Raw genomic sequence first — 13,965 nt, 5'->3', positions numbered from 1 at the left:
GTGCACCCTTTGGAAATCTCTGCCCACTGCTCTGAGAAACTGAAACTTCTGACTGTAAATAAGGAAGAAACAATCTCTATAATAATTTACTTTGTGGGTGTTTTTACTTAATGGCCTCTGAATGATAAATGTTCGAGAATAATTTGTTTCCTTCAAAGCGTTTTAGTAGAGCTCCCAACCAGAATATCTATCAAGGAAAGTAAATGTGCTTGTTGGCTTTTTCCGGCTTCTCCTTCTCAATATTCTTTCCAGCATCAACAAAACTAACAAAACAAAGGGCTTTGGAAAGGGAAGTACCTCTCAGTTTCTTATTTGATTCGATAAGCTACTGTTTGCATTTTAATAAGCTGGACTCTTGAGATGCTGACCTGAAGGCATATGTGTTTTTATGCAAACAGTGACAGAACGTGAGAAACAGTGAGCTCAACATTACTTCCAAAACTATGTTTCTATTTTACAAAAGGACAGTGTGTGTGTGTGTGTGTGTGTGTGTGTGTGTGTGTGTGTGTGGATATCAGTAATTAGATGACTGAGAACCTTCATATCACGAAACAGCTATAGATACCACTCTTTGTGTGTACTTGACAGAAAAAGCCATGTCCACAGCTTGCTCTGCAAAATGTCTCAAAATTGATTAATATTTGAGTTTCGTAGATACATTCCAGATTCCAGATTTGTTCTCTTATAATCAGAGTAAACACAGTTTGTAACAACAGTGAAAAAGGGCAAACTACATGTATGAATGTTAGACAATTCCAGCTGACTTTTATTAAGAGTTGGCAAAATACAAACACGTTGTGTGTGTGGTTTAAAGTTAAACCAGGAATGCTTTTGTCACCTAGAAATGTGGAAGCAATTTCCTCAGCTGATTAGAAGGAGGACAAAAACCTTATTTGAAACAGAACCTTTAAAATGCCGCTAAAACACAGCTAAGGTTTTCAGTCAAAGAAGAAAAAAAACAACAACTTACAAACATCTGTTTTTCTGATTTGTAGCAACAAACACAAAACCCCAGAGGGCTGATTCTCATGAATGTCTCTGACTGTTTACTACAGCACATCATTAGACTTTCAGATTTCCAGGTTCAAATTTCCGTTTGATGGTTCCTCAGACTGTGCATCGCACTGTACACCAGAAACCACATGTACAGACACATTTCTTATTGCTAACACTGTTCCTATTGCACAAGCACAAAGAATACGTCCATTGAAAAGCAATATACAGACTTGTCCTTACTGGCGGCAGACACAGAATGCCATCAAGACATTGCATTGTGAAAACATAAAAAAAAAAAAAAACACACACACATTTGTGTTGTCGTTCATTTTCTCATTCTAGGAAAGTAACAGTCTTACATAAACCTGACAAGGACATTTAATGTTAGTGTCCTGCACCAAAAAAATATCTAAAAAACATTAAGACAGTATGTCCTTAAATATTGCAGCTTATTAAACAATTAAAATTCACATTCTTTTTCAGTAGTTTAAACTATTTACATACAAGCAAATGAAATCCACGTACTATTCCACACATTGTCTCTTCAGATTTCGTTATTACATCTACATCTTTTTACATTATAATACATGGTATTTTTTTTAAACTAATAAATATTATTGTAGCAACATGTTGATGCTGGACAATCTATTTCCAAAGTATTGAACAAAAATCTCTGGATGGCCTTTATAAAACTGTCCCAGCAGCCGTCTCTTTTCTTTGATGGAGAGATTAGGGTTCTCATGGATTGTCCGGAGTAAGGACCAAAGTTCTTCTTTTGTGGTTTTTTGTGCATTTTCTGAATAGGCCTTAGCACTCAGTCTTGTGCAGTATGTCGACCCTGTGTTGATGAGAGATGGAGAAGCAGAAATTAAATGAGGGAAAAGTTCCTTATTTATAACAAGAGTTTTGTTCCGAAGCTTTTGGTCGCACAAACAAGTGAGATAAAATAAAAAATGTGCAAACCTGTCGCCGTATCTGGATCCTTCCCTTTCACAATATTCGTTATTCTGTCACTGACCATCTTGTGCAATGAAACAGGAATCTGGTGGAAGACAGAGCAAGAAAATAAAATCTTACAGGGTCATATTTGATTTCAAGATGATTTCAAGTAATATTTGATGTCTGATGGGTTGCGGGGCTGCTGCTGAACAGCCTATGTAAACAGCATTTTATCAACCCTGTGACTAAGGTTTCTTGCAGAGGTGCTGATTGTTGCGATCCCTCCTACAACACCAGAAGCACATGTACACACACCGGGAAGGCGGACAAATTAGGAACACTCACTTTGAAAAGATCACAGTGGTTATCCATCATGAACAGAACCATCAAGTCCACCTTTCCTTTGGAGAGTCTTCTGCTGTAGACGATGGCATTTGAGAAAGACCTTTTCACCGCCATTCTGTTCTCAATCTTACAGAGAATTATTTAGAGTTAACAAGGATATAATATACACATGTACAGACCCACACAAGATGCAGATAAGTGCTCACCTCTTTGTGCAGTCTGACCTCCTGTGGTTTGGCTGCAGTAGCCATGAATCTCAGGAGCCTGCGTAGCTCCTCCCTGCTGCGAGAGTCCTGCAGCTTCAGGCTCAGCTGCAGAGCCTCCAGAGCTTGCTCTTGCTTGCCGTTCACTGACAACAGACCACAGAACATACAAGGATGAAAATGCTGAACTTGTGGGAAGTAGCTTTTAGGATTAAAACAGCAACATAAAAGTATATGAAACCTGCCTTTCATGCATCACCATAAAAACCTTATTAACCCTCCTGAAAACAAAAGGATACCAAAGAGATCTAACTGCTCCTCCGCTTACCGAGTAACTCCGAGATGCCAGAGTGAATGTCAAAAACATGGTTGCTGAGCAGCGGTGGCTGTTGTGTGTGTCCATAATGCTGAGCCAGGACATCATAGAGCAGCCTCTTACACTGGAGCAGGTCGTTTGCACAGCCAGCCAAACCTCGACTGACCTCAACCACTAGCTCATCAGGCAGAAACTCTAGACAGTCCACTGCCCCTGACATCCACTCATCAGCCCTGAAGGAGAGGGACGTACAGTTGTTTTAAACACAGTCAACAGATTGAACAAAGTCAAGTGACTGAGAGACAGAGATACAAGGAAGGTCAGATAAGCTCTTGATCTTCAATGATTTAGAGAGAACTGAACTGCTTCCACTAAAGAAGAAGATCTTCCTCTTCTATAAAAATATTCCATCTCAAGTAAAAGATTCAAAATTTTATTTAAGTAATTGTATAAAAGTATTAGGTGTATTTATGAACAAAATGTACTCTCAGATTCAACAGTACAATTAATGAAGAATGGCCCCTGTCAGTTTTATTCTGTTATATTACTTGATCATCGTTAATGATGCATTAACATGTGAGTGGCACTTTAATGTTTAATAATAAGTAGTACTACTACTTCTACTCCTACACATATCAACAAATCTATGCTTAATAGTTAAAGACAATGGCAAAACACAAACAAACTTTTATAGATGACAGTAAAACTGTAAAAAAGCTTCTGAGGACTTACTGCGCTTCACTGAAGGCCTTGAGGACCTCTCGGTCTAAGTAGCTTGATGTATACAACAGATCTGGGTCACTGTCCATTCCATGCAGGGGAGGCCGAGATGCGTCCTTGCCCTCTAACAAGTTCTCCAGTAGGGGGAGCTCTATCAGCTGCAACAGCCTGAACACCCCCTGCTGATGCCACACCTCATCCACAACTGGGAAAGAAAAAACAAAACAGAGTTAGAAGTCATAAGGGTCACAGATACACAGACATAAAATGTGACCAAGCACTTACTGCATCATTCTCCTGTGTCTCATCAGATAGAAAACAACTTACGCTCTTGTGAGAGGCCGAGGTTGATCATCTGAGGGGTGATGGTTGAGCTCAGGTTGAGGTTTCCCAGCACGTCCTCCAGTGATTTGTCTGTTTTTACGGGGGAGTGGGTGGAGTAGCTCAGCACCTCTTGTCTGAAGAGTCACATAATAACAGCAATCAGTGGAAATGATTGAAGAAAGAAAAAACAAAACAACAGACTTATTACAGGAACAAATGCGGCACCAGGCTGCAAATGCTCTCTAGCGCCTGTGATTCAGTCACAATTTGCTACTGTTTTGATTATAGTAATTTCATATCAAACTGACAAAATAAATGCTCAATTTCCAGCATTAAACAATTTCTGATGAACATTAAATAGGACAAGGGAAGTTTTCTTTTTCTCTTTACATTGCATTATTCCCATGAAGACCTGACTTGACCCATGCTGGAAATAACAAAAGCCTAATTTGAGCTGTTCGAGCACATGGCTCCTCTTTCATCTCCCATTAAGGACATCAGACTTGTACTCTGGACCAGTTGGGAGCTGTCACTCTCACAACAGCGTAAGATCAAAAGTGAGCAAACACAAAGTGCTGAGGCCATGTGTTAGCACCTCATCTGTAAAGTATCCTGCCTGTCTTTGCTACACGACAGCCGCCCTAAAACTGAACTCTACAGCCTCAAAGTAAAGGAGTATCGACTGAGTTTAAAGGAATAGTTTGACACTTTGGGACTTTCTTGCTCAGATTTAGATGGGATGTTCAATGCCATTGTCACGTTTTAACAGCAAATATGAAGCTACAGCCAGGTGCCTGTCAGCTTAGCATAAAAAAATGTAACTTGCACAAAAACTGTTTAATATGATACATCGTGAGCCGTTTTCAGTTTTGGAACTGAAAACAAAAAAAATATAAAATGCTAAATAGTGAGCTTTAAAGTTACATTGTCAAGCTGTTTCCCCCTATTTGCAATTTTTGTGCTAAGCTAAACTAGCCAGCTAATGACGCAGTGTCATATTGACTGTACAGACATGAGGGTGGCACCTCCTGTTTAACTGTCACCAAAAAAGCAAATTAAATATATCAGAGCAAATGGCTCTGTAGGTTTCTGTCTGCTGATTTGACTTTTTGATTTAGTAATTTCACACTGGTAATGAAGGGGTTACTGGAAATTAATAGTATCAAGACATGACTGCATGATGGGAGCTCAAGAGTCTCATGTCATGCCTCACTAGTTTTCAGTGGCTCCCCATCTAAACCCATGTTGGATTTGGGATTAGCTCTGGCCACCAGGAGGAAGGAGAACAAAGCAAATCAAAAATGAGACCTGAAGATGTTGTGACATGAGTCTGTACCTTTCACGTGACGGACTATAGCTGTTCTTGGTCCTGTTCATGCTCGGTGAGTCGTAGCCACTCTCGATGGTACTAGTGGAGTGAGAGTTGGTGTTGGTCAGACATGATGAGGAGCTGGTTGTTGGGCTCAGGAACCTGTACAAACTGCAACTACTGTCCTCAAACGTTGCTCGCTTCTTTTCCTTCCCAAATACTTTAATGCCCACTGGCTCAAACACCCTCGAGTCCATCAGGGCCTGACAAAGACGGACCGCCTTGTAGCGAGGCACTGCCTCATCGCCAAAGAAACGGTTCAGGGTGATGTGTGTCAACACCACATCCACGGCTTCTGAGCCCAGGAAGCAGTCATGGTAGGACTTGAGGTTGTGGCGCCGGCGCTTGACCTCCACATGAGTGTGAAGATTGGAGATGATGCTGCTCCAGATATAGGTGGCCCGGAAAGGCTTCCCAGCCATGCCTTGTCCTGGTAGAGGAGAGATGGAGGAGAGGGGAGAATCAGTGGATGGAAAAGGGGGGAGGATGGAAAGGGGTGGGAGACGTAAAGGTGATAAATTCTTAAATCAGCAAAAAAAAAGCAGGGAATGAGATTCTCTGACATTTCATTATGACAGTTCACAAGATGCACAATTTAATTGCTGCACAGATTCAACTAACTGGCAACAGTAAGAGCACTTGGTGGCCTATACGGAATAGCTGATTAATCAATTAGTCAGTCCATATTAAATTAATCAACAAACTTTATTTGTTGAGCTCTCCATATCTACATGGGGAACGGGTCCACGTCCATCTTTCTATTTCTACAATAGCCCAACACAGACAAACCAAACACTGGCTCTAGAGGGGTGCCTTTCACATTTTTACATTCCCAGCATTAACAGCTACTGTAAGTTCTTCTACACACTTGGAAAGGGAGGGATGAGGAGAGGGGTATTCAGTTGGTTGCAGTCTGCACCCTCACTGCTAGATGCTACTAAATTCTGCATACTGGTCCTTCAGTATTTTTGGGTTTGGACTGTTGGTCAGACAAAAAAAAACCAAAAAAATAATTTGAAGACATAAAGTGTGACGGCCATTTTTTACTAGTACCTGATATTAATCAATGAGATTAAAAAAATCACATGTATAATTAAAATAAGAAAAACAGCACAAAAAAACATAATGAAAATAAACTTTTATACATGCAGATGCTATAAAACCCCTACACAACTAACTCAGCTTTCCTAAACACTAATCCTGTTCGTAATCCACTTGTTATTTCACATTTGACTCTCTCAGCTTTGTCTATTGTCTGAGTACTTTTTTTCAGAAACTACAGAGAATTGTGCTTTCTGTCTTTACCAAACACACACTCCTTGTCCTCTGTGTCATGTCACATAATCAGAATCTGAATTCCAGTTACTGTATGTGGGTGTTACAGCGCAAAGCCCAGGATCAACGCATCTCATGGGGGTAGTAGCCAAACCCAAATCCTCTTTTGAGGCCTGGTTGTGTGCAGTACGCAAAAGCTTCATTTTAATTCAATTAACATGATTACTACTTAAGAAAAAAAAATACTGCAGTCAGCCAGTATAGGTTAAAGACATTTAGAAAAACAAAAGCATTAAATGTCCACTGTAATCTTTCTACACAGCCTGCTACGCTGAATCACACATACACAAGGAAACAGAGACAATGATCATATTGTGAGCCTTCTCTCACGTAAGACATCCTAATATGTTCCTGTTGTATTTTCCACTGGATGGGCTGCATTGCTACACTGAAAAAAATGTTTCGTTGAATTTACTCAATTTTAATGTTGAAAGTGGTTGCACGCAATACATTCATCTAAATCCAGACATATTTTTTAAGTTGGCTGTACTTAATATTTTTGAGTAATTTCAATTCAATTATGTAAGCAGTTTCAGCACAAAAATTCAGAGTATTTGTTACTCTAATTTTCTTAGTAATTCTAGCTAAGCCCGTGTTTAATTTACTTAAATTCATTATGTAATTCATATATTGTGGTTAGCTAATTTGTTATTGTGTCATGTCATCATCTGCCGCTTATCTGGGTCCAGTCCCAGGTCGCGGGGGCAACTCCTGCCCAGTCCACAATGCACCAAAGTCCTACTGCACCTCCCATAGGTGGTGAGCCCATGGGAGGTGGTGCCGTCTAGAGTAGGGCTCAAACCCACGACCCCAAGAAATTGAGTCTCGTGCTCTACCAACTTAACCAGGGGGCTTGTTATTGTGTTTTAAATTAAATTGTTTTATTCTACATATGTAAAATATTTTAATTCAATTCACAATTTTATTTAAAACAATCAAAATGCATATGTAGATGTGGGGGTGGGTGAGAAACCCGGTATACAACAATGAGTTGTGGCAGTCTGGAGCTTTTATTTGACAAAATAAAATGGAGTCTTGTTCAAAAACTCCACAGTAAAAAATGCACATTGGGCCAACCAGAAAGATAAAAGTAAGCAAAAAGAGGGGGAAAAAATTCTCAAGAGCACTTCTCAAGAAGAATCAAAAAAATATAGAACAAAAGAATTCGCTCTAAACTGCCTTTCTGGTTATACCCTTAAAGTTTGGGCCCATGGCAGGAGCTGTAATCTGGAGCTGTAATCTGGAGCTGTGTTCAGGAGCTGTGCTTCTCTCCTTTAGGCTCCGGCCACCACAGCCTCCTCAGTTTTATACTGGTGGACTGCACCAAGAAATCAATATCAATTATCTCTTCCAGCACACTTACAATAATCCCAATACTAAATAGCATATTATCAAGTAGAAGTTCAGTTAAACTTACTTTAAAAACACATGTTTCTTTTTAAACAAGATACTTACACAGGTCATTTCACCACAAAAGACAAAACACCCCTCCCACTCTACCACACTTGGTTTCTTCCCCTGTGAACCCCCCTATTTAACCAAATGGACCGCTCCAGCTCAGGTTTGGCTGTTCCTGGTCTGACAGAGGAAGAAGTGCAACAAAGGAGACAGGTCAAAGAAATTTAAATTCAATAAATCAAATACACGATCACAGTGTGACTTCTCTCCTTCACCCCCTCCTCCAAATGTTCATACCACACACATCACCACCAGCACTTCACACCAGGATCAACATTCTGATAAAATCTACCTGAGAAAGAGCACATGTAAGGCACATGTGTAGCACATGTGCCTTACTTTAGTGCACGGGGTCTCCCTGTGACAGTAGCATAAAACAATTTAATTATTTTGATTCTTCTTGAGAAGTGCTCTTGAGAATTTTTTTCCCTCTTTTTTGCTTACTTTTATCTTTCTGGTTGGCCCAATGTGCATTTTTTACTGTGGAGTTTTTAAACAAGACTCTAATTTTTTTTTAAATGGAATTGGGAATTGTCCCAGACTGCCACAACTCATTGTTGTATACCGGGTTTCTCGGCCACCCCCACATCTACATATGCATTTTGATTGTTTTAAATAAATCTGTGAATTGAATTAACATATTTTACATAATGTAGAATAAAACAATTTAATTTAAAGCACAATAACAAATTATGTAACCACAATATATGAATTACATAATGAATTCAAGTAAATTAAACATGGGTTTAGTTAGAATTACTAAGGAAATACAAAAAAGTAACAAATACTCAGAATTTTCGTGCCGAAAGTGCACGAATATAATTTATTTGAAATTACTAGTACAGCCAACTTAAAAAATACGTCTGGATTTAGATGAATGCATTGCGTGCAACCACTTTCAACATTAAAATTGAGTAAATTCAATGAAACATTTTTTTCAGTGTACTAATGCAGGCACATAAAGCGATAGATGGCTTATGCAATCAAACACTGACATGCTCAAAACTCCATCAAGCTATTTCTCAACATATTTCTCATCTGCCCGTCTGTGTTTGATAGGTCTTTGTTGATGGAAAATGATTTGTGCCATTCACCTTAAGGCCACACCAATGAAAGAAAGCAGAGCTGGCCTTAGAGAGATGTTCCTGTGGCTTTCATCTCAACAACAGGAAACATTTAAAGCCTGCTGAGCAAATGCTAGGGGAGGATCTGAGAGACTCACTGAGGCCAGAGGCCATAAATCAGACGCTGACAGCAGCAGCCAGGCTCCATGTTATGATAACACAACATGACAAATACAATTACTGACCCATCTGTAAAACTTGAAAACAAAAACACCCGGGAACAGTACAGCAGCGAGCAGATGTTCGCCCCCTCATTTCTAAAATACAACAGCTCTTTGAGAAAAGAGGAAGGTGTGTGGTGGATAGCTTGGTGATATGCTGATTAATGAGATACAGTAAGTCAAACTGCGTGCTCCTCTGGGGGAGAAGAAACTGTCCTGAACAGGGGATTTGCATATCAGGGAAGAACAACAAGGGCTATGGCAGCTGATCAAGGAAGAATGCCTTTCAACACTTTGCATGAATGAGACATTTAACAAGCTGATGACGCAGATCCTTAAAATATTATTTCTTTAAGAGACTCAAAAAAAAATCCTTAAAATAAATGTGTGGAAAGAGGCTATATTATGCAAATATCTGTCAATAGTCATTTTAAACTCACTCTAAAATATCACAGGAATAATTTTGATCAGTTAGCAGAAAAAAACGCACTGAAGAATGAAATCCTTGATTTAGTAGTTAAGGCAGGACCATCTGGAGAATCCCATCAGGGATCCCCTGGATTACCAGTCACACAGTAAATCCGGATCTGATCAATATCCATTAATGCTTATTCAAAAGGATAAAAAAAAGAAGAGTAGGGGTCAGGTGTAGGTAAAAAAAAAAAAAAAATCCTGGGAACCCGGCTGTGCTCTGTCACCTCTTGTTGCTTGCGCCAGGCTGAGATTTGAGCCCAGTTTGCATAGCTGACGCCAGTCTCCTTCCCTGTGACTTTGGTCCTCTCCCAGCAGAGAGACTGTGGGACGATGCAAAAGGGGACTGACCTGCATTTCAACCCACGACAACAGCGCACCGTGTGTTTGCACACATCAGCGGAGGTAAATAATCGCAGAGGGAGCAGCGCAGTCAACACATGGGGATCTTCCCCTTGTGAACGCGGTGAAACAAGTCTCTAAACTCAACCTGTGTTATCAGCAGAAAAGCAAATGCACAGCGATTTTTTTTTTCTTTTTCGCACAACCCTCAACAAGCACAGGTCTAATGATTTCAAGCAATGAAAATGCACTGTGGCACCATCGGACCAATAGCAGCAGGTTGTTAATAGTCTGTGGCAGATACCTTCATTCCTCCAACATGCTGAGGCTGGTGAGATTAACCGATCAAGCCGCGGGACACAGTGTGAACACGCTGAATCTCGGTGGGCCATTGGCCCGTATGATTTTGAACCCTCATTTCCCGTGCGATATATAGCGTATGGTGGCCTATAGGGCGGCACATAATTACCCTGTTATCACCTGTGTTTTTAACATAAACACCTCACTGCAGGCTGCTGAGTCAGCACTACGCATAATAAATGTCAAACAACCCAAACGTTGCTTAGTATCAGTATAATCGCTTTTAACTGATCTACAAAGCATTAAACGATGTATGAAACTTTAATAAAGTCATTAATTACACATTAGAAACCCTTTACGAAGGGTGCCTCGTGATATTTTTCATATACTTACAAAACTTTAAGACAAAGCTTAACTTAAACGACAGAAATACTGTAAACATATACATACTGTGAATTTCGGTTGGAAACATCCACTTTTCAGCAGAATATTTTCGATTAATATTCACACTTTCTATCACAAATAGAATCTCAAATAGACCCAAACACCTTTTTCTTTCATAAACCAAGATCTCTGAAATGTGGCACAGTAAATTTCTACTTACAGACCAACAGGCTCAGTCAAATCCAAATCATCAGAAATATGAAAATGACATATGAAAATGTCCTTTCTGACATCCCACCTCAGCACAGCAGGTTACAGAACTCATTAATCCAGACAAAACCATTTCCGAACAGAAGTCAAAAAAATCAGCAACATCTAGTCTAGATTTGTACCAGCTACAAGTGATTAAACTGGTCTTACCTGGTGTTCGGTGCATGAAAACTTCCTCCAGTGGCTGTAGAGACAGCCATTCAGACCCGGTCCTTGGTCTTCAATTCACAACGTGACGCACGCAACTAACAGCAGTCAACCCCGAAACCGTCCCCTCCCACTGAAATACATTATTCATAGCCCAATCACCGCCCTGCCCGGGCATTAACGTGATAATGAGGCTCTCGCCGTTTCCATCAAGTTTAACCAAAGCCGCATTAGCTCACTCTTTTTTTTTTTTAACATTTGGATAAAGGCTGAGTGAAACTTTTATTTGAAGGTTGTTAGAGAGGTCTGATATATTTGAGCGAGTGTCACGGTGCATCCAAAGCAAGATTTCATCTTGACAGGTGCCCCCAAATGATTTTTCTCTTATCACGTGAAAACATTAGTCATCATAATACAGTGTTGCTGAGTAGCCAAAGGCAGTGCACAGAATTGCTAGTATTTCCAATTAAAGACTCGTATTAAATATTGTCATTTGTCTTAAACGTTTTACTGGTCAAGTAAGAGACTTAAAGGAAATGCTAAAAAAAAAAAAAATCCAGGAAGTCTTCACAAAACCTGTCACTCACCAAGTCACACCCTTAAAGCCTACACAGGGAGTATGTCTGATCTGATAAAGAGCTGAAGGGCACAACAACAGCTAAGTTTCAGAGAGATATGGCAAGAGATTGTTTGAATGGTCTGGATCTAGGAGATAAAAACACAAAAATTGAAAACAGGGATGTTTTAGAAAAAAAAAGTGCTTCCTCTTTCCTTCAGTCAAATCAGTAGACAGCACTGGGGACAGAGTTATGAAACATGTGACTGCAGGTGCCTCCGGGGTCAAAAAGTAGCTCTGATGCTATTCCACCACATTTTGGATCAGCATCTACACAGTCTCAAGACTGTCATACATAAATACAGAGTAACTCAACATGAGCTGCAGTAGGGACAGATTTCATGAACTCAGGCTCTAACCTGGTGCCTTCTTTCTTCAGGTGTACTCTGACAATGGAAAAGTAGTAAGACGACACTGTAAACCCAGTGTTGGTCACTTGCTGAAAGGGAGACTGAAAGGAAGACAGCTACTATGATCATGAGACACAAACATGGTGCAACAGGTGAGGTTTGCAACTGGGGCAAACCGGTTTGATTACTGTTCTCTTCACCTCTTTTTTGCTGAAAAATTCTCTTTTACACTTGGTGAATGAGAACGTGTGAGCAGAGGGAAGATGTGGAGGAAAGCCTCTGGCTATAACAGCTCATACAGCTGTTTTAACGTTTGATTCCTCCGCATGCTGTTCAGCTGCTCTTGAGCAAGGCAGGCTTTTCCAGTGAATGTCGGCATGTGTGTATCTTTAAAGGGCCACTGCACTGATTTTACACATAATAATGTTCAGTTTGCTTATCATAAGAAGTATTACTCAGCACATGTAAATAGGGCGAGTGGGCACTTAAGAGGCAGAGAGGGTCTAATGAAAGATTGCATGAATGTTGCATTATGGGGACTGTAGTATCTGGTGTTTTTGGAGCTTGGCCCATACTAGGAACTAAAAGTTTGGATATCTCAGCCTCTGCTACATCAATTTTATTATTTTTTTCTATTTTAAATCTGTATCTTATGAGTCCAACAATTTTATTAAGGTGCAAGACTAAATTGTCTGAGTACTCTTAAGAACACAAAACAGAGACTACAGGGTCATGGCCATGAGGTTAAGATGCTGACCATGAATCGCAATATCTGTGGTTTGAGTCTGGCTGGGGAGAGGCTGGCTGGATGTCTCTCCAGGCGTTATCTAATAAAGATATAAAATGCACCCAAAAACAATAATAAAGGGAAAGGGAAAAAGTTATTGTGTGTTAACCAGAACCCTTTACCATGGATGGCAAAACACAAGGGCAGGAAGGATAAAACCACTAATTCAGTATAAAAAACTTTCATGACTGTAATGACAACTGAAAACTGCTCAAATAAAATCTTTTCCCTTGTAAAAATAAATAAATAAATAAATAAATAAAGATCTCACTTCTGAATTTGAACTTGGTTGCATTCAGTCACATATGTAAACCCTACTCTTCACTCCCATGTAACTACAGCAACTATTTTTAATAATAACACTCAGCATTTTCACCAAGCAGGAAAGAATCATTATGTCAAAATCAAAAATCCCGGGGCACTGAATTCATATGAGCTCAGCATAAGTTCTAGCAGAGCTGACGTGCTGTATGAGCAGCTAAATTCCCCTTTTCTGTTGCTGTAGATGATGTTTTTAATATTAATACAGGTAACATATCCACAAATGATAAATCACACCCACGTCTTGCTTTTAAGTGAAAGGCAACTCTGTGCTTTCAGTTCTCAGTTACAGTGCCAGAAGCCTTTGGTTGAGGCCAAAACTGGTTTTACAACTCTTTAAATGAATGCACAGCAGTCAGATGTGCTGGTATTTTGTAAACTCGCCACAAAGCTGAAGCTGAAATGTCAGTGCTGAAGAGTGAAACAGGCTTTACAGCCTCAGTAAATGAAACAGAGAAAGAGAGAGACACAGAGAGAGAGACAGACAGACAGAGCACTCTGGTTAATACAATCAGAAATTCTAGTCCACAAGGTCAAAGCAGTTATTTACTCTCCTGTTACTCTACACATGCCCGGAAAGCCCTGCATATTTTCTTTTCTTTCCCCTTCATACTTATCGGTCATGCGATGTTAGTCAGGTGGAAGTCTGTTTACGGTTATGATGATGACAAGTATTCTGAGGAATTT

The 13,965-nt window shown here is 39.9% G+C and overlaps 1 protein-coding gene across 2 annotated transcripts; it reads right to left on the bottom strand.

Annotated features, from left to right (window-relative positions):
* Positions 1-743: 743 nt before the first annotated feature.
* depdc7a (DEP domain containing 7, paralog a) lies at positions 744-11,301 on the bottom strand. 2 transcript variants are annotated; one of them, XM_041043362.1, is made up of 9 exons: positions 11,208-11,301; positions 5,180-5,642; positions 3,847-3,977; positions 3,532-3,724; positions 2,812-3,032; positions 2,487-2,629; positions 2,281-2,406; positions 1,960-2,038; positions 744-1,834 (listed from the first exon to the last, which is right to left on the bottom strand). In XM_041043362.1, exons 1-9 carry the CDS (start codon positions 11,221-11,223, stop codon positions 1,611-1,613), a joined length of 1,596 nt encoding a protein of 531 aa, XP_040899296.1. In that variant the 5' UTR covers positions 11,224-11,301; the 3' UTR covers positions 744-1,610. The 2 variants fall into 2 exon arrangements, with proteins under 2 accessions (XP_040899296.1, XP_040899297.1); XM_041043363.1 differs by lacking the exon at positions 11,208-11,301 and adding an exon at positions 11,008-11,141.
* Positions 11,302-13,965: the final 2,664 nt, after the last annotated feature.

The sequence above is a fragment of the Toxotes jaculatrix genome, chromosome 1 (assembly GCF_017976425.1).
Source record: "Toxotes jaculatrix isolate fToxJac2 chromosome 1, fToxJac2.pri, whole genome shotgun sequence".
Lineage (NCBI taxonomy): Eukaryota > Metazoa > Chordata > Actinopteri > Toxotidae > Toxotes > Toxotes jaculatrix.
This window is presented reverse-complemented; position numbering and strand designations above follow the sequence as displayed.